The 18,358-nt window shown below is 36.7% G+C and overlaps 2 protein-coding genes across 2 annotated transcripts; one reads left to right on the top strand and one right to left on the bottom strand.

The window, feature by feature from the left end:
• Positions 1 to 624: 624 nt before the first annotated feature.
• LOC110798414 (protein DEFECTIVE IN EXINE FORMATION 1) lies at positions 625 to 15,408 on the bottom strand. Its single transcript, XM_022003584.2, has 13 exons — positions 15,106 to 15,408; positions 14,914 to 15,024; positions 14,117 to 14,199; positions 13,764 to 13,881; positions 13,490 to 13,650; positions 12,145 to 12,788; positions 11,996 to 12,066; positions 8,662 to 8,918; positions 3,741 to 3,922; positions 1,809 to 2,092; positions 1,613 to 1,730; positions 1,305 to 1,487; positions 625 to 1,224 (listed from the first exon to the last, which is right to left on the bottom strand). The coding sequence occupies exons 1-13, from the start codon at positions 15,252 to 15,254 to the stop codon at positions 907 to 909; spliced, it is 2,679 nt and encodes an 892-aa protein (XP_021859276.1). The 5' UTR covers positions 15,255 to 15,408; the 3' UTR covers positions 625 to 906.
• Positions 15,409 to 15,837: 429 nt separating this feature from the next.
• On the top strand, positions 15,838 to 17,941 carry LOC110798425 (uncharacterized). The gene is made up of 3 exons (XM_056829434.1): positions 15,838 to 16,692; positions 16,746 to 17,600; positions 17,768 to 17,941. The coding sequence occupies exons 1-3, from the start codon at positions 15,838 to 15,840 to the stop codon at positions 17,939 to 17,941; spliced, it is 1,884 nt and encodes a 627-aa protein (XP_056685412.1).
• Positions 17,942 to 18,358: the final 417 nt, after the last annotated feature.

The raw sequence follows: 18,358 nt of genomic DNA, 5'->3' as shown, positions 1-18,358 counted from the left end.
CTGTGCTAGGTACTGGTTTAGTAGGGTCTCTTCTTCTTACCTAGTAAATCCAGTGCCCAACCCCATTGTGAATATATATGGAAGGGATGTGCTACTTTGTTATTTTTTTTTATACGTGAGATATGATTACATTTACAGTTTTTTCATGAAATACAACTGAGTTTTGACGTAGTTCACCAAATCCCCTCGACTTTCAACAATACATAAACTCCCTCTAAAACAAACTTAATATCCCAGATACCATTATTTTTAACGTGTCGCTAGTGTTTCGAGCCCAAATTTTAAATTTATCAAATACCCCTATTTCTAAACTTATTTCCCTAAATACCCCTATTCGGAAACTTAATTCACCAAATATTCATATACCATTTTGATACTCAACAGCTAGTTTTTATGTTTGTTAAAGTAGCCGTTAGTTATTCTTTGCGTATAAATACCCCTGTTTTGCATGGTTCATGCGATTGAGCAATTATTGTGTTAATTTCTTAAGAATTTGGTCACGGGTTCTCTCTTGGGATAAAGAGAAGTGTTAGCAAGCATCCCAAATAGTACATCACCTTAGATAACCGATCTGACAGTGACAACCATCAGTCGATCTTGCGATAATTATAATAACAATAACAATTAGAAAAAAACAAAGCTATTTTTTTTTTTACCTTTCTTCTAAATAGACAGTTTACATTTCAAAATTCAACTATCGCACCCATCAAAAAGGGACAAAGATGTATCACACTTAGTTACAAAGCCAACTTCAACAGCTGTGGGGGTATATAGCGGGCAGCCCAGCTCAAGATGCTGCGCTAGGGAATGACCTACCTACTGTTATCCCAACAATGCAGTTTCTAGGGAGGCTCCCGAACTCGATGTATAATTTGTCAAAATGCAGCAGCATTTAAATGTCAAATCTTACAAGTCAGTATTCCTTGAAAATGAGGGCAATGGCACTGCTTCTTGTGGACGAAGGATCACCAGAATACCAAACATACCAAGCATAGGGAGGATTACGAGCCACTTCAGTAGTTTGTAGTAATACATATGAAATGTAAGTGAGAACTCATCCGAGAAAGACAGACCATTGGAGTCCACCATTTCAATTAGTACTGTCCCAGTCGTCCTTACCCCAACTGTTGGTAATTTCATACGATATTTTCCTGGGCTATCATATATCTTATTTTGTTTTATGCTTCTCTCTCCTTGAAAATTACCAGGAACCAGCAAGGTAATCTACATGAATTAAGCATCATCAGCTATTGCAAAGGATTCTACAGGATCAACTAAGCTGAAGATGGAAAGAAGCAAATTACCGTGACATTATATGGTGCTTGTGTACCGGATGGGTGTCTATAGGCATCAACAATCTCAAACTCGACCCAGAAGTTCTTGCCTTCTTCATCACGGAAATTTCTATGCGAAGGCAGGACATAAATCCCCTCCCGGTTGTATCGACTTGCGACATTGTTTCGTCCTTGATAAGCTGATCTCCATGCCTAGAAACGTACACTTAATTAGAATAAGTTACATGTATATAAAAAGGGCAAAGGGGGAAATGTTCTAGTTCCAGCAATGTAAAATGTCCATGAGCCTTAAAATGTACGTCTCCACATCTGCTCACCTTAAGCACGTGATGTGGAGATGGAGTAGAGAAGCAAAACACATTTCCATTCATAGTTGTTACAATAAGATCAAGATCATCGCCACCATCAACATTGTCCGCCAAAACCATGCTGTATCTGTTACCAAACCAGTTGACAAATTAGAATATATATAATAGTAGCAAACAGTAAACAAGCAGCTGAAGAAAATCTTACGAAGTTTCGCCAATATCAACAACATCTGCACAAGATGTTGGTCCATCGATGAGATACAAATAACCATCGAATGATGTTGTGACTATGGTAAGTCCCTTCTTTTTCTCCCCTCGTTTGCTCAAATCAACAAGAAGAACCTGATTCATGATTCTTCCATGCGTTCTATATGGATATGGACGAACATGTTTCCCATCTTTTCCATTAAGGACATATATATTTCCAGATATAGTCGGAACCACAATATCTGTATGGCCATCCCCGTCCACATCACCTATAACAGGACCCTGGAATGCGAAAGGTGTCAGGATACAAAATTTCTAAAATACTTGGAATAGCTCTCAATCAAATAGACACACCCAAGCATAGCAGTACCTATAAAGTTTGGCATTAACTGAATTTGGTGATTGCACAGTTCTTATGCAATGATAAACACACCTACTTTGTTAATCCAATTCAAACATAGCAATGAATCACAAGAACAGTACAGTAACTATTTTTCAGTTTATTAGATCCACAGGTCATTATTCCATTGACAAGACATTTATCAAATCACTCCCCCCCCCCCCCCCCCCCTCTCTTAAATCGCCCTAGGACAAAGCCTTGTTTGGCGAATTGGATACTTCCATAAATATCATTACTAATAACCAGTGTATATCTCCTGTTTTATGTTCTTTATGCTTCATGGATTTTAATATCTTGTATTAACATTCAAAATTTAAATCTGAACGGTTATAAATTATTGGAGCACCCCGAAAATGACTCCACTTGATAAATAACCACCGTTTTGTAACTTGAAGTCGATCTTAGCCAATAGTTGACCTCAAACTACAATGATAGAAGTTACGACATACTTCTTCCGTTCTTTTTTACTTGCAACTTCTGTAAAATGGCAATGTCTAATTACTTGGAACCCAGCATTTAGTAACTTTTGTATGCCAAAATACCAATACTACCCTTGGCTGATTACCCTTCCACTCTCTCTCCTCAACCCTCCTCCTTCCCACCTCCCACCTACCAGCTACCACCACCAGTTTTCAACTGCCGTTACCTCCCACCTACCAGGTCCACCAACAGCGTGCAACAGCCGTCACCTCCCATCTACCAGCCGTCACCACCAGTTCACAACATCCGCGACTACCACACCTCCTTCTCCTTCCTCCCTCTCTCTCATCGCATTTCCTCCTCCCCCCATCTTCAACACAACCTCCTTCAGTTCGTCCTTCCCTCCGGCAAGTTAAATCAGCTCCCATCCACCCCGACCTCACCTCAATTATTATAACCTCCTCCACCGCAAAAAACATCAGATCTGACTTTAATTTTTTCTGTTCAAATTCGACCATACGAAAGTATGCAATTATTGTTCCTTCAACCTTTGAATGAAATGGTAAGATTATTTTCCCTCATCTTCCTGCCAAAATTCAATTTGTGGGTGGTGGTTATTGTCGTGGTTTGTGATAAATGGTGATTGGTGCAAACGGAAGTTGTAGGTGGTGGGTGTAGAAGACGGTGGACTAGTAGTTGGGCAAGCTTAGACTGCTTAGTGGATGGGGTTAGTTGGTGGAGTAAATGGTAGATTGTTGCCATTGTTGGCAAGGAGGAGAGAGTAGTCATGTGACTGGCAAGGAGAAGAGAGGAGAAGGGTAATAATATGGGCATATATGTCATTTTGACTTCCTATTTGCTTTTCCCTGGTTCTTGATCCAACTCACTTGGTTGCAAGTAAATAAGAACAGAGGAAGAATATATCAGTGTTTATAGATTTTTTCTATTCAGTACTTTCATGATGTTACTTTTATAAATGTTTGCTTTGCGATTCATTAAGATATTTCACGAACATTTAGGAATGGTTTAAGTAGTGGCACACTGAAACTTTTTCCTCCTTCAAATTGTTAAGAGTTAGACTGCCCATTTACCACGAGAGATCGAGGCTACCTGTGGAATCAGACTTTTCACATGTGTTTCCCATATTTCCTTTCCTTGAGCATTCCAAGCAGCAACATTTCCATGTACATCGGCACTCACTAATTCAATTTTTCCATCGTCGTTAATATCTCCAGCCACCACAGCTCCTTGAATTTCAGCCATTTCAAGGGGAAAATTGTCTCTCACCTTGCCTGGACCAGAAGAGAAGAAAAAATTAGATGAATAGAAAAGGCGCTGAACAACCAATTGAAATTCAAACAAATAACTTTGCAGCCATAAACTCTTTCTATGAATCAAAATTCAGCTATTGATCTTTAAAAAAAATATGACATGTATATTATTACTACCCCTCAGAAGTAAATCCTCCTTGGTAGTGTTGGAATCAAAATTTCAAAAGAAGGAGCCACTTGTTATTTATCAACTACACTCAGCTATTGATGCTTAAAAAAGAAGTGACATGTATATTATTACTCCCACTCAGAAGTAAACCCTCCTTAGAAGTGTTGGAAACGCAATTTCGGAGGGGAGCCAGTTGTTATTTATCAACTACATTTGCTAGTACGTGCAAGTAGCTTTTCTTGTTACGACAAATTAGGACCTCATTCTACAACATTCTATATCTTCCAATTGTTCTACCATGTCAGATTTGTCTCGACATTTATACAGATGCTTACAATCAATTGTCAGCTTTTAGTCCAATTAACGTCTTTCCTTGTCAATCTAGATTCAATATTTCAATGTTCAAAATTCATTTTCAAATGTAAATTAAAATTCCAGATTCAATGTTCCATTCTTTAGTGGCACCAAAATGATACATGCACATGCACAGGAGAAAGAAACATATTTTCTTAAACCATTAGTTGATGAAAATATAATAGTTGAGCCTTGATTCTGACCTAGACACATATTTTGCATCATTGATACAGCCTCCATAAAACATATTTCCTCCATTTTTTTTAGATGACACAATTTGACTTTTGACATTATTCATATAATCTACTTTGACTATCAATTGTGATTTATACTTAAGAAAATATATAATCATGTGGGGTCTTGTTATAATCGTCACATTGTATAGATTTATAATATCAACTTTTTATATTTTTACCCATTGATAATTAAAGATAACAATGATTGAAAAACTGCATTGACAAACTTGATAACAAACTTGTGTCATCTAAAAAAGAACGGAGGAAGTATTAGATTTAATCCAGTAACCTATGCAAATCAACCTATGTTATACGGGCCCAAAGATTTTGCATGCTTGGGTATATGGGCTGTGGAATAGATACTCTCTACCTAAGCATAAGTTCATTAACTGGGTTGATGTACATGTAAGAGTCCAAACCAGAAAGAAAATGTGCAGGATAGGGGTACCCCGGATGAGTGTTTGATATGGTGCAGGAACAAAATGGTCATAAGCACCTAGTTTTTTACTGCTTGTGCAGCAGCTGTTCAACAGTGGCTAGGCATTAACTTCCGATGCAGAAGGTTTGGCTAGTACTTTGATCTGGTGCAAGAAGAGATGCAGAGGATCTATGCTCAAAAAAAGGTATTCTTGGAAAGTATTCTAGTATTGCAGCTGTGGTCTATGTTGGCATGTGCAAAATGGAGTTTTTTGGCATGAGAAACTAGAAAGGGTGGATTAGTGATGGAACAAGTGAAATATACTGTTAAAACTAGAATTGGTAGTTTTAAGTGAAGAGAAATAGTAGAGTGGATAGGGAGTGGTTTACTTCAATGTAACTAAGTCTGTGTTTTTGGCTTTTGTTAAAGCCTGCTTAGTTGAGGGCCGTGTGTGCACAGGGAGTTCCTCCTACAGGATATGCCTATGTACAAGGAGCTGTAAGATTGTATTGGTTGTTTTTTGGTGATCAGTATATTTCTTCTTATTTACAAACACACACACATACAGGGTTGGGAATAAGTTAAAGCGCACAAAGCACAAAATACATATGTTTGTTCCGCATACATGTTTCCCTGTATTGCATGAAAACTAGTCACCTCACAGAAAAATCAGTAGAAAGTAATACAAAAGTAGGAAAATTTGAGAATACAAATCCCAAATTTGGGATATCTTCTCATATTAATCCTAAGTTTGAGTTATTTCAAATTAAACTCTGGATAGTATCTTCCCGAATTGGTCCCAACCAAAACTTGACTTGTTCAGCAAATTAAACAGCCGTATGGTATACCCAAATTTTCTGGTGGAGTTTTTTATAGAAAAAATACAAACTACACAAATAATTTTATGCAACTATTTATCTCATGACTACGACAATCTTTCCCTCCCTATTTCTTTCTCAAAATCATCTGATAAAGCTTTTTTTTAAGATGCAACTCTTTCCTATTTTGGCTGAAATAGTCGCAACAATTCAATTTTTGGTAAATTTGAAGTAATGAAATACAAAATGCCCTTACTTAACAAACTCTTATTAATTAACTCCGCCAAGAATCCCCACTTATAAACAAACACCCAGACAATAGAAAGTTAGAAACCCACCACCATTTCATCACCCTTGTTCATCCTCTCCAACCGACCGCTATTTCATCATCTCCAACCCACCTCCACCATTTTTATTGTGCAACCCACCAACATTTTCATTCTCCACCAACCTTATCCCTCGCCAAAACCCCCTTGCTCACTAAAAAGCTTGTGTTACGTCCACCACCACCATTATGACAGCACTGGGAAAGTAACGAGCACCACAACACCGGATGGGTTCAGTCTCTTTCATCTTTCTTGATCTATTCCATTTCTCAATTATAGATCTCTCCTCTCTATCCCTATTTCTCTCCTTTAGGTCTGGTTTTTTTTTGTGTTTAAAGATTGTAGATGGTAAAAGGTGGTGAACGTGGCGATGTAGTATTTTTTTTGTGTATTTAAAGATGGCATGGTGGTAAAGGTGGCAAGGGGTGGTGAGGGGGGGGGGGGGGGGACTTACGTGTGGCGGTGGTTGATGGGGTCATTGTCAGTGGTGTGACGGTGGGAATGTAGTTGCTCAATGTAGAGTACCCCACATTTCTCTCTCCTCCTTTCTGATTAATCACGAGTAACTATTGAATTAACTCCCGCTAACTATTTCTCCTAAAATCCCGTGCCCAACCCAATGGTTACATCTGAACAAACGGAGGAAGTACTAAAATATATACAAATTGCTCCAATATTTTTTTTCCAATGTTAATTTAACTATCTACTAAGGGATAAGAAGACAAATTCATTAGCACAAAAACAATTAAACAAAGAGATTGATAACAAGGAAAACACAGCACTTAAACCGAATCATGTTACAATTTGGTGGCCCCAAAAAATAATTTAATGCAAATCGCTGCCACTACATGATAAACATCATCATCATCCTATGTTAGTTTTAGCTCACTATTGCCTTTAAAATTGAAAAAAGCTCACTTTAACCGGAAGGTCAAAATATTCCCATCGGTGAATAAAAAATATATCTTAAATATGAGCAAGAGAATGAGGTAAATATGGAATATTTCAACCGATCCATTTAAGTTGCCAACCTTCTACAAGATTGATAATCTATTGGAATGACAAATTCGTGGTTGTTGTAGCCGCTAAGAATCGGGACAAGAAGAGATGTCTCGTTGAGTTGTGGCCGGGAATGAGGGGGGTGGAGTAGGAGAGCTAGTAGTGAGGAGAGACGGAGTCTTATACTTGTACCGTTTTAAAGGTTGTAGGCCACTCGGACCAATCTAGGAAGACACTGCCCAAACTCGGTATTAACTAGGATTAACTTAAACTTGGGATTAATATGGGAGCTTGGGAAGATAGCCCAAACATGGGATTTATATTTACAATTTTCCTACAAAATATTGAAAATTTATTCAATATGATACAAACTTGGAACGGTCAATGTCACCAAGTTTTATAATATATATGCAAAATTAGAGCAATCACCGTCAAAATATATATCATAAATTATCACCTTGGTTAATTTTCAGAAAGCAGTTTAAAATAATTTAAAGTACCTGTAATACGTGGAGTAACACATCTAAAGATACCAACTATCAAATTATTTGTGCAAAATCAAACTCAACGGCGATGGACTATTCAAGGCATTTTCTACCAGAAAAATTAAAAAGAAAATTAAAAAAACAAACAATTTTAGGTGGAATCAGTTATTGTTTCTTTTCCTAGTTTGATTAGGAATGTAGGGAAAAGAAAGAGTAAGGATTTGAAACTTCTCTTTAAAAAAAAAAAAAGTTCGTTAGTTTTAAAGGTGATGGGTGAATTTTGTTTAAACCTCGCGCCTAATTAGTGCATGGTTTAAACTATAAGGTTACCTCGTCAAATTTTTCAAACCACAAGTACCCTTTCTATCAAGAAAAAACATGGTGGGCTTCATGAAAATTCCCAAAAAAAGATACAGGGGGAAAAAGAGAGAGAGAGAGAGAGAGATGGGGGGGGGGGGGGACAAATGAATTACTTTTGCGATAATACTAAGGCACAAACATACAAATCAAATTCATATGAACATCGCAAAAAGAGACAAGTTACAACCTTACATATAGCTAAGCCTAAAGCAATACGAGTAACATATACTTCATAGCAAAGTAAAGGATGAAACAGGCGAAGAAGAAAACTAGACAGCTAACCTCATGATAGTGTTCCTGTCAAAAAACTAACTATATATACTTAGAAATCCTTTTTTCCTCCACATTCACATTAGTTTCAATCATATTTTCACCCTTTAATATGTCCCCCAAATTTCAGACATTGCTATCTCAAGAACTCGGAACAAAATCGGACAGGAGATCGCTACTACGTCTTCCCTGGGCAAAGTTCTTATTTTAACAAATATGAAAAATGATCGAAATCTCCCATCAACATAAAAGAATCAGATTATGTATTAGAAGAAATAAGAAAAAAGTATCATAGAAAAGTGTAAAAGCACAATAAAGATATTACCATGATGGTCAAGCACATAGAATAAGCCAAAAGAAGTTCCAATGAGAATGTCTAGATTCCCATCGTTATCCAGATCGACCACGCTTGGTGAAGAATATATGTAAGCACGGAATTTCGAGGAATCTGTGCTCAGATCCAGGTTTGCAGTCCACTTAACTTGTTTTGTATCAAGGTTGAAAGCAACAATGCCGCCAGCAACATATTTTCCAATATCAATACCACCCAAATCTTTTGCATTCTCCGGTTTGTCATAATAACTGTCAACTTAGCCAAAGCAAAGAGCACTCGTATAAGCAGCCGATCTAAGAATCGTTTGAAAAAACACACTGGCGAGCCATGGGAGATCACTTATCATAAAAAAAATCCGGATGCATGAGAACATTTAAGTCAATAAAAAAAATGCAAATAGCATAATAGGTGCATCAATGAGGCCATAGCAATATAGCATTGGACAGAAACTGGTAAATTACATTTCATCCTTAAAGATTCTTTTGTCCTTTTACTTTAATAATATTTAACATCAGAAACAAACTCCTTCTAATGCACAAACCAAACCAATTCTCTACAGTCGAATGAATTTGAGGTGCTCAACCATTAAAAAAATAAAACCTGGTATTCATACCCAGCGGCCAGCTTGCATATCACTTTAAACATTTCAAGATACCTTTTCATGCAAAGGCTTGACACTTTATCATTAAACTTTTTTCAAATAAAAATAACTACTAGTTAGGCTATTGGCCTAGAGAAACCATCATTAATTGGACAGCTTATTTTTTAAAACAAAAAGGCTACTAGAAATTTTTGAAAAAAAAAAAAAAAAGTGGAGCGACGCAGGGAAACAGCATGAAAACGGCACAGATCGTGGAAACGGAAAAAAAAATCACACGAAAAAAAAAACGAACTGTTATCTATAAAGTGTTCATCAGGCAAAGGATCAACGCACATAAGGAAGCTTATGAGTGGGTGCATGAAGCTTGGCCTTTGTGCCAAGGCACACCAAGATCCTGAGAGCAAGGAACTTGTCGCCCAAGCTAGTTGGATGTCAGCCTTGGCACAGATGTCCTGCAGTGTTTGGCAATTGGCACCCAAGCTTGCTAAAAATTTGCTATCTCTGAGTAGGACAAGGATCCAATAAGAACTACGCACATAAGCATGGGCTATGCATGTGTGCATGAAGTTTGGCCTTTGCACAGAAGGCATGCCTAAGAGATTGAAACTTGTGGCCAAATCTAGGCATACTCGGCACGTGTTTGGCGCACAAGCTTGCTCAAAATTTTCTATCTCTTGGTACAGGGTTAGAAAATTTTCTATAAAGCAAATTTACTAAAAAGAGTTTACGGAGTACTTTTTTTCTTCCTAATAGGATAGGCCATTTACATATAATGTGTATTTATTTAGTTATTCGCTCTTATTTTTTTGTTGGGTACTTGGGTTACTTGTTAATGTATTTATTAACTTCTCTGATGAGTAATCTATTGCATGATATTTTTGAGGCGGCATTTTCTACTCAGCGACACGCTACACTTCTTTGACATAATCATAGTGATAAGGATGCATGGATTGCTAGTGCATCACCTTGACGCGGCACACCACATCATGGCCCATGTGTCAAATTCAAGAGTGGGATATAAGGAAGAACATCAGGAGTAAGTTACGCATAGGAATTTGGAACATAGGTCTCTTACGTGAAAGTTAGTAGAATTTATAGATCTAGAAGTGATGATGAGAATTAATGTAAACAGTGTATCTTCAAGAGACTGAATGGGTAAGTTATATGTTAATAGACGACAAGATAAGCATAAAAAGGGAGTTGATATTATTAAAAATGATAAGCTAGTAAACGGTGTAGTTGAGGTATGTAGGAAGGGTGATAGCATTATGAAAGTAAAGATCATGTGGTAGAAAAGTTGTATATATTGCATGTTCATATGCAACTTAGGATGGTGTATAGGAAGTTCTTCGAACAATTTTGGGAGGATTTAGATGAGGTGGTACAAGGTATTCTTCACAAAGTTCTTTTAATCGAGGGAACTAAATGGACATGTGGACGACATAAGATAAATTCTTTTGGATTAAAGCGAAGGCATCGTTATTGTATTTATAACTCTGAAAAGCTTTATCTAACACGAGTATTGGTTTAGGTCTAAAAATGTCTACATTGGCATTATTACCAATCTTTTCTGTTTTCTAAGTACATGAGAGTGAAAGTTATCTCCTTTTGGCATGTTATCAATACCCATTATTTGTATGCATATTAGAACTAATCGTGTGTTATCTCCTCTCTCCCACTAGTTATTCGTTGCCTAACCACCCTACAACAGTTTGATCATGTCTGGCAGCTACCACCCTAGACCTTGATGTGAGCTTTTTGCTATAAATATGTCAGCTAAAGTTCCATGTAACCTTTCCACTAACGAGTAAAGCCTTAGTTTGATTAAAAAATACCTAAAAACCTGAAATTTGAGAACATTGATAGCTCTCAAGAATCCACAATACTAGGTTTTTCCTAAACTTGCTACTAAGCTTATGACGAGATAAATTGATAACTCCTCACAGTAACCTTTCAACCTCGATATGTCTTTCAATCCATTAAAGACCCCTCCTTTATATGACTGCATTACCACTGGCTAATAAGCAAAACGAACATTCAATCAAAATATGGAATAATCCACATTGTCACACTGTATGCCATAACCAGAGGAGCCACTTCTATCACCACCAATCAAAGAGCTTCTCTCCATCCATTTTTACTTCATGGCAGACATCTTCGGGGAAAAATCTCCTTTTTTCCCTTCAGCTTCACTCTCAAAGACATTGCATGTTTTCTTAAAAGATATTGCAACAGACCATTAACGACATTACCAGCCAAAAATCATAATTTTTTTCCGTTCGACTCTTTTGTTCAGAACAATTTCAATTCATCAACTTTGCAGTCTTCTATCTACACAAAGATCAACGTTTTATGCATTACTCTCATAGAGAAGAGAGAATAGAAACACAAAAGTTTGATTCTTAGATGAGATACATCAAAAATTATGAAGACATGAGCTCAAGCGATATTTTTTGTAATGGTGAATTTCCCATTCAAATAAGCAGAGTGCAATTCATGATGCAGTACTTGCAAAACACTCAAGGCTATTATTCTTTACAAACTGTGTAGTCATGAGTACCAGTCATTTTCACTAAAGAGGCCTGAATACTCATGCCAGACATAATAGTGTGTGAACAACAATACGCAGAGGACAAACACAAACAAGGACCAACCACTGACAGTGCAACTGCTCGCAAAAATAACATTAAAACTTTGGCAAAGAGTATTCCTAGAAGTACTTACTCACGATCAAAGAAATATGATACAGCAACCACCATTTCTGATACCCCGTCATTATCTATATCAGCTATGACCTGAGGTGAATCAATATTCAATATATGAGACATTTTGTTATGAAAAATTACCAAAGACTACACAATAATTGCACTTACAGGAGTGGAAAGGATATGGGAGTCAATATCGACATAGTCTTCCACAGTCTCATGCTGTGATTCAGTCCAGTCTTCATCCCCCCACATGTTCTCATCCACATAATCATCATAGTCATAGTTATATTCATCTGCCAGTTCATCACTACCACGAAACAAGTCAAAAGAGGAATCTGCTTCTGCTTCAAGGGCATTGTCATTCTCCACTGTTGCAGTTTGAACATTTTCACTACCATCGCCGGCTCCTTTAAAACTAGTTTCTTCCAGCAGTCGTCTCCTCGAGTTTTGTCTGTTCTCTGTCTTCATATTACTATCCAACCCATTAGTTGACGAAGAATTGATTGCTCCATTTTCCACATTTACAGTATTATCATTTGACACAGTATTGTCAGAAGAATTAGTCACAATCTTTGAAAGGTTGCTGCTTTCTTGGCTCTCATTCTTACTGCCCTCATTCACAGACGATGTATTCATTACATCCGAAATTGACCCAGCATCAAGGGACACATTCATGCTCTTAGCAATTTCCAGATTAGATTTTTCTATGCCATCATTTTTCCTATCTACATTGAGTGAAGACACATTGATCATAACAGGATTCCCTCCGCTTGATGGTATATCAGGCACACTAGATTCCTTTTTAGTACCTACAATAGTGACCACAGATGTGTCAGACTCGATGGTTATAAAAGGGGGAAAGGGAAAAAAAACTAAAAAGTACTAAATTTCTCTAAGTAGAGTGGTTGTAGTCGAATTTCATCACAACTAAATTTTTAAATCTAACAGGACATTCTGCAGGCGAGCCAGGCCCTTACTCACATTCCGTCACCAAATCACCGTACTGTGTCCAGTCTACTTAGACCACCAAAAAATAATGATAAGCATACTTCCTTAGCTAACATATGCTACAAAGTTACTAAATATGTCAAGTGAAAATTTCACCCTTCGCATGCTTAAGGATCATAGCTTTCATAGGTAAACAAATCTCTGCGTACAGCTATTATTATGTCATATGGATAAGGAAAATTCTAGCACGAGATGGAATATGCCACTAAATTTCCCAACCAAAATCACCCCATAATCTGCAAGTTGGTCATGAAAATCAGCTTAAAACCCCTTACCATACAACCATCTCACGCAAAGAATTATTCATTCATGAATATCAACCAACATTTAGTAGTTTTATAGTAGCATGAATGCTGATCCGTAAAAGACAGAAATAATTTTTTAAAAAAAATTATAGTTAATAAAACATTTATCCTAGAAAACAGAAGGTGAGAGAGAAGTTTGGCGGTTAAGAAAAGAAAAGAACAAGCATTAATAATAAATCCTGGTAAAAGTAACTCACGTGGCACCAAGTTCATCTCAGCAGCCTCTTGTACAAGCAGCTGATCATCAACATCAGGATGAGAGCGATCAACGGGATCTGGATTTAATCCCTCAAACCAATTTTTGCGAACTCTCCTCCGAGGTACAACCAGTTTATCTGACATCAGATAGCCTGAAGCTCTGAGTAAAACAAACCCGATTTCGATATAAGAATATTGCATCATCAATTTTCCAGCATAGTAAAGGAGAGATCATAACCAAAAAATTATCATCGGAGTAATGCTACAACTCACCTGAAAAAGAGCACTTCGCCATTGTACGTAGCTAAGGCTATTTCTCTAACTCCATCTTTGTCAATATCATAAAGCAGAGGACTGGCATGAACAGTTGACTGATGATAAGCAGGCCACCCTGACAAGTTAATCCAAGTGAGCAGGCTAAATGTATCAAACAACATACTGAATAACACACAAAAAGAGTGTGTATCACTCTGATAATTCCAAGCAGCACACGCCATTCCATGCTGTAATTCCCCGTTTTCATCACACAACAAAAAGAAAAAGAAAAGCTTGAAGACCTAATAGAACTGTAAAAGAAGAAAAGTTTCTATGCTTAAAAACTAGATAATAGTAAGTCATACACAAACCTGGCAACTTATCCCCATCTGATCCTTCTAACACTTCTAGGTAATGAACAAATGAAGGAACCACGATATCTAGCTTGCCATCGCTGCAAAAGAAATTAGAGATAATTAATCAGAATAGTGAGTTAAAGACAGCCATCCTGACCGTAAAAGAAATTCATTAGTTCAATATGGGTCCCCAACAAGGATTAGTCAAATCAACTTGATTAGAAACCAAATTACTTTACCCAAAAGTGATCTACCGAGACTTTGCTCATTTTTCTCCCCAGTTTCCCATGTTTTACTCCACAAAATAATTCCACATTATTTGTACAGAATCCACAAAATATAGGTGTCTTGACTCCATTCTAAGGCCTTGATCTTTCCACCAAAATTACATATCTAAACATGTGAAACTCAATTTGATCCTAACCGAATTGATCTGAACTTATTAGCCCTTAACCCTTATTTGAAGTTTGGACAAGTCCTAAACTTACTTAACCCATCGGAATTATATTCAGCTCACAGCTGATCTTTTAAGCCCTAAACTGCCCTGAATTGAATTTATATAAACCCATTTCCTTATTAAACGGGAAACTTAATTTATTAAGTGAAAAAGAACAGGCCCTAAGTGTGAAGCCACTGCGAAATCTGTTTTCAAACTTGATTCTCAAAATAAAATATTCAACCTAACCATTCTTAAGATTCAAATTATTGTAAACCTAGCCATCCACAATATATAGATCCCAAATTTGAGGTGCAAAATACTACTTGCAGCATACAATCTAAAATGAAAATATACAAAATAGCTAATAACCAACCTGTTAATGTCTGCAATCAAAGGAGTTGCATAAATGCTGGAACTCACTTCTGTTTGCCATCGCAATTCCAAATTTCGTGGGCATTGCGTATTCAATAACTCATTTTCATCCCTAAAACCAAAAAAATCAACCATTTTCACAAACAATTTCAAATTAATCAGCAGAAAATCGACCAAACAATGTTTAGCTTACAAGTTAGGGTAACCGGCTGAATCATCAGTGGCTTCTCGTTCTCTGAATTTGTTGCTTTTGGATTCTTGTTGAGCAACGACATTGCTCGAATTGATTATACCGAACAAAACCAAAAAAATCAACGACCATCTAATCGCTGAGAAATTCATCTGAATTTTTTCGAACTATATCAGTTTCCTTGTGATTTCTTTTATTGATTTGAGACTTCGAGTGTTCAGGTTCCCGAATACCTAGATTGGCTAGATATCTGCATTTGGTTCTTAAAAAATTAGACTGCGATAACCACTAGGAGAGGAAGTAATAACAATGGTTGATAACTTGATAACCGAGGTCCTAGAGGCGTCAATTCTCAAACCGAACCGGTGAATGCGATGGGTTTAATTTGTCCGACCATTTAAAATTCAAATCGTTTAGAACCCGTGAGCTAAAATTCGAAATTTGATCCGGTCTGATTACATTCAACTTGAATCCGACCCAACCCGTTGACCCGATTAAGATCTGAATCCGGTAACATATCGATCCGTGACAATCTGAATCCATTTAATCTGAACTGAAACGATCTGAAACCCGTTTATGATCTGATCCGTTTGAACCCAAATCCGTTTTTCAACCTGAGAAATTTCGTATTATCCGATCCGTTTGTAAATCTTATCGTTTAATCTGAACCGTTTCAACCATAACCCATTCAATCCGACCCAATTTCGAATTGAACCCGTTTAACCCAAATCGTTCATGGTGCATAAGAGAACTGCTCCAACTAGAGAAAGAGTAAATCAATTTGATATCATTTCTCTCTCATATGATCTTGGACTGAGGAAAAGAATTAGTGATTATCATCCTGATGATCAAGATGCAGTTAGAAGAGCATATATTCAAAGAATAGTTCGTGATCACAATTTTCAACAAATATTTGTCGGAGGTGGAATGCGTCGTTTTAATCCTGACTGGTATGATGCTTACAAAACTTGGCTTGAGTATAGTATTGCAAAAGAAGCTGTATTTTGCTTTATTTGTTATCTGTTTAGAGATGATATAGGTGCTATGGATGGTGATGGGCATGATACTTTTGTTTCAAAGAGTTTTAAAGGTTGGAATAGACCACATGCTTTTTCTAAGCATGTCGGTGCTATTAATAGTGTTCACAATAGGTGTATGGAGAAATACAATGCTTTAATTGATCCACAAGCATCCATTCAAAATGTTTTATCTCTAGTAACTCCACAAGCTAGAAAGGATTATCGAACACGTTTGATTGCTTCACTTGATTGTTTGAGATACCTTTTACTTCGAGGTATGGCAATTAGTGGTCATGATGAAAGTGAAAATTCTTTTAATCAGGGAAATTTTCGTGAATTTTTAAAGTGGTATGCTAAAAGGGAAAAAAAAGTTGCTAAAGTTGTTTTGAAAAATGCACCGGGAAATAATCAAATGATTTCTCCTTTGATTCAAAAAGACATTGCTTATTCTTGTTCCAAAGAAACAATTAGAGTGATTATGGAGGAGTTGGGTGATGATTACTTTGGCATATTGGTTGATGAATCTCGTGATGTGTCATGTAAAGAGCAAGCGGCATTTTGTTTGCGTTATGTTGATAAAAAGGAGCAATTGTGGAAAGATTTATTTGTGTTGTTCATGTTAAGGATACTACTGCACTATCTCTTCGGGGTGCAATTTATTCTATATTTGCTGAGTATGCACTAACCCCAACTAAAATTAGAGGGCAAGGTTATGATGGGGCTAATAATATGAAGGGAGACTCCAATGGTCTCAAAACTCTGATTATGAATGAAACAAAATATGCATATTACATTCATTGTTTTGCACATCAACTCCAACTAACACTTGTCGCAGTTTCCAAAAATAATGTTGATCGTGGTTGGTTATTTGAACTTCTCTCTACTATGTTGTATGTTGTTGGAGGCTCTTGTAAGCGTCAAGAAATTCTTAATGAATCTCAAACTCGATTAGTTGCAAAAGAATTTCAAGATGGTGAAATTGAAAGTGGGAAAGGTTTGAATCAACAACTTGGATTGGGAAGACCGGGTGATACTCGTTGGGGATCTGATTATAAGTTATTGTTGAATGTAATTGTCTTGAATTCGGCGATATGTGAAGTACAAGACATGATTTTTGAAAATCCCCCTAATTCAGATGATCGTGCAAAAGCTGATCGTGTTGGTGTTGTACTTGTGTCATTCGACTTTATTTTCATGGTACATTTGATGAAGACGATATTTGGGGTGGAAAATAAATTGAATATTGCACTGCAAAAGAAATATCAAGACATTGTTAATGCAGTATCACTTGTGAAATTGACTAAAGAACGTTTGCAACAAATGAGAGAAGATGGATGGGAATCTCTTTTGACTTCTCTGATCTCCTTTTGTGATAAAAGAGGCATCGGTGTTCCTAATATGGATGAAGAGTATGCTCCTTTGGGAAGAAAAAAACGTGGCAATCAACATGTTACAAATCTTTATCATTTTCGAGTTCAGGTATTTTTGGCAATTATTGATTTACAACTTCAAGTATGGAGCTTCTTCTTTGTATGACATGTCTAAATCCTGTCAATTCCTTCTCTTCGCTTGACAAGTCAAAGTTATTTAGACTTGCCGAATTTTATCCTTATGAGTTTTCAAGTTTTGATTTTCTGTGTCTTGAGGATGAGCTTGATAACTTTATTCATGATATGCAAAGAGATGGGAGATTTGAGGGTTTGAAAGATATTGGAGAACTATCCAAGAAACTTGTTGAGACAACGAAGCATGATACATATCGCCTTATCTACTTGCTTATAAAGATGGTGTTGATTTTCCAGTGGCAACTACAACTGTAGAAAGGGCATTTTCAGCAATGACTATTGTGAAGAGTAAGTTGAGGAATAGTATGGGAGCTCAATTGCTAAATGATTGTCTAGTTACTTATATAGAGAAATATGTATTTCTACAAATAAGTAACGATGATATATTGAACCGCTTCCAGAATATGAGGACTCGGTGAGAACAACTGTAATTTTGATAGAACAAGAACTTTTGTAGGAATCTATTCTACTTTATTTATATGGGTTGAACTGTGAAATTGTCATTTTTATTGTATGTTTTTTAATAAATTTTGTAGTTTTTATTTATTTTAAAAATGTCTACCCTGTTTCAAAATCCTGGATACGCCACTGGCACTAACAACAAACAAAATCAGCAACTCCTGCTACTGCAGCTAGTAACGCACTCACCACAGACCGAGCTTCGCCAACCAC

The sequence above is a fragment of the Spinacia oleracea genome, chromosome 5 (assembly GCF_020520425.1).
Source record: "Spinacia oleracea cultivar Varoflay chromosome 5, BTI_SOV_V1, whole genome shotgun sequence".
In the NCBI taxonomy this organism is placed as follows: domain Eukaryota; kingdom Viridiplantae; phylum Streptophyta; class Magnoliopsida; order Caryophyllales; family Amaranthaceae; genus Spinacia; species Spinacia oleracea.
This window is presented reverse-complemented; position numbering and strand designations above follow the sequence as displayed.

Bases quoted from the DNA above. Each gene is read 5' to 3' on its own strand.
- LOC110798425 (XM_056829434.1), top strand. From the start codon at position 15,838: ATGGTGCATAAGAGAACTGCTCCAACTAGAGAAAGAGTAAATCAATTT. The intron at 16,693-16,745 runs GTTGATAAAAAG...GTTCATGTTAAG, and splicing joins CGGCATTTTGTTTGCGTTAT to GATACTACTGCACTATCTCT. The intron at 17,601-17,767 runs GTATTTTTGGCA...CTGTGTCTTGAG, and splicing joins TTTATCATTTTCGAGTTCAG to GATGAGCTTGATAACTTTAT.
- LOC110798414 (XM_022003584.2), bottom strand. From the start codon at position 15,254: ATGAATTTCTCAGCGATTAGATGGTCGTTGATTTTTTTGGTTTTGTTC. The intron at 13,882-14,116 runs GTTTGTGTATGA...TTAACTTGTCAG, and splicing joins AGATGGGGATAAGTTGCCAG to GGTGGCCTGCTTATCATCAG. The intron at 12,789-13,489 runs GTGAGTTACTTT...TCACTATTGTAG, and splicing joins TGAGATGAACTTGGTGCCAC to GTACTAAAAAGGAATCTAGT.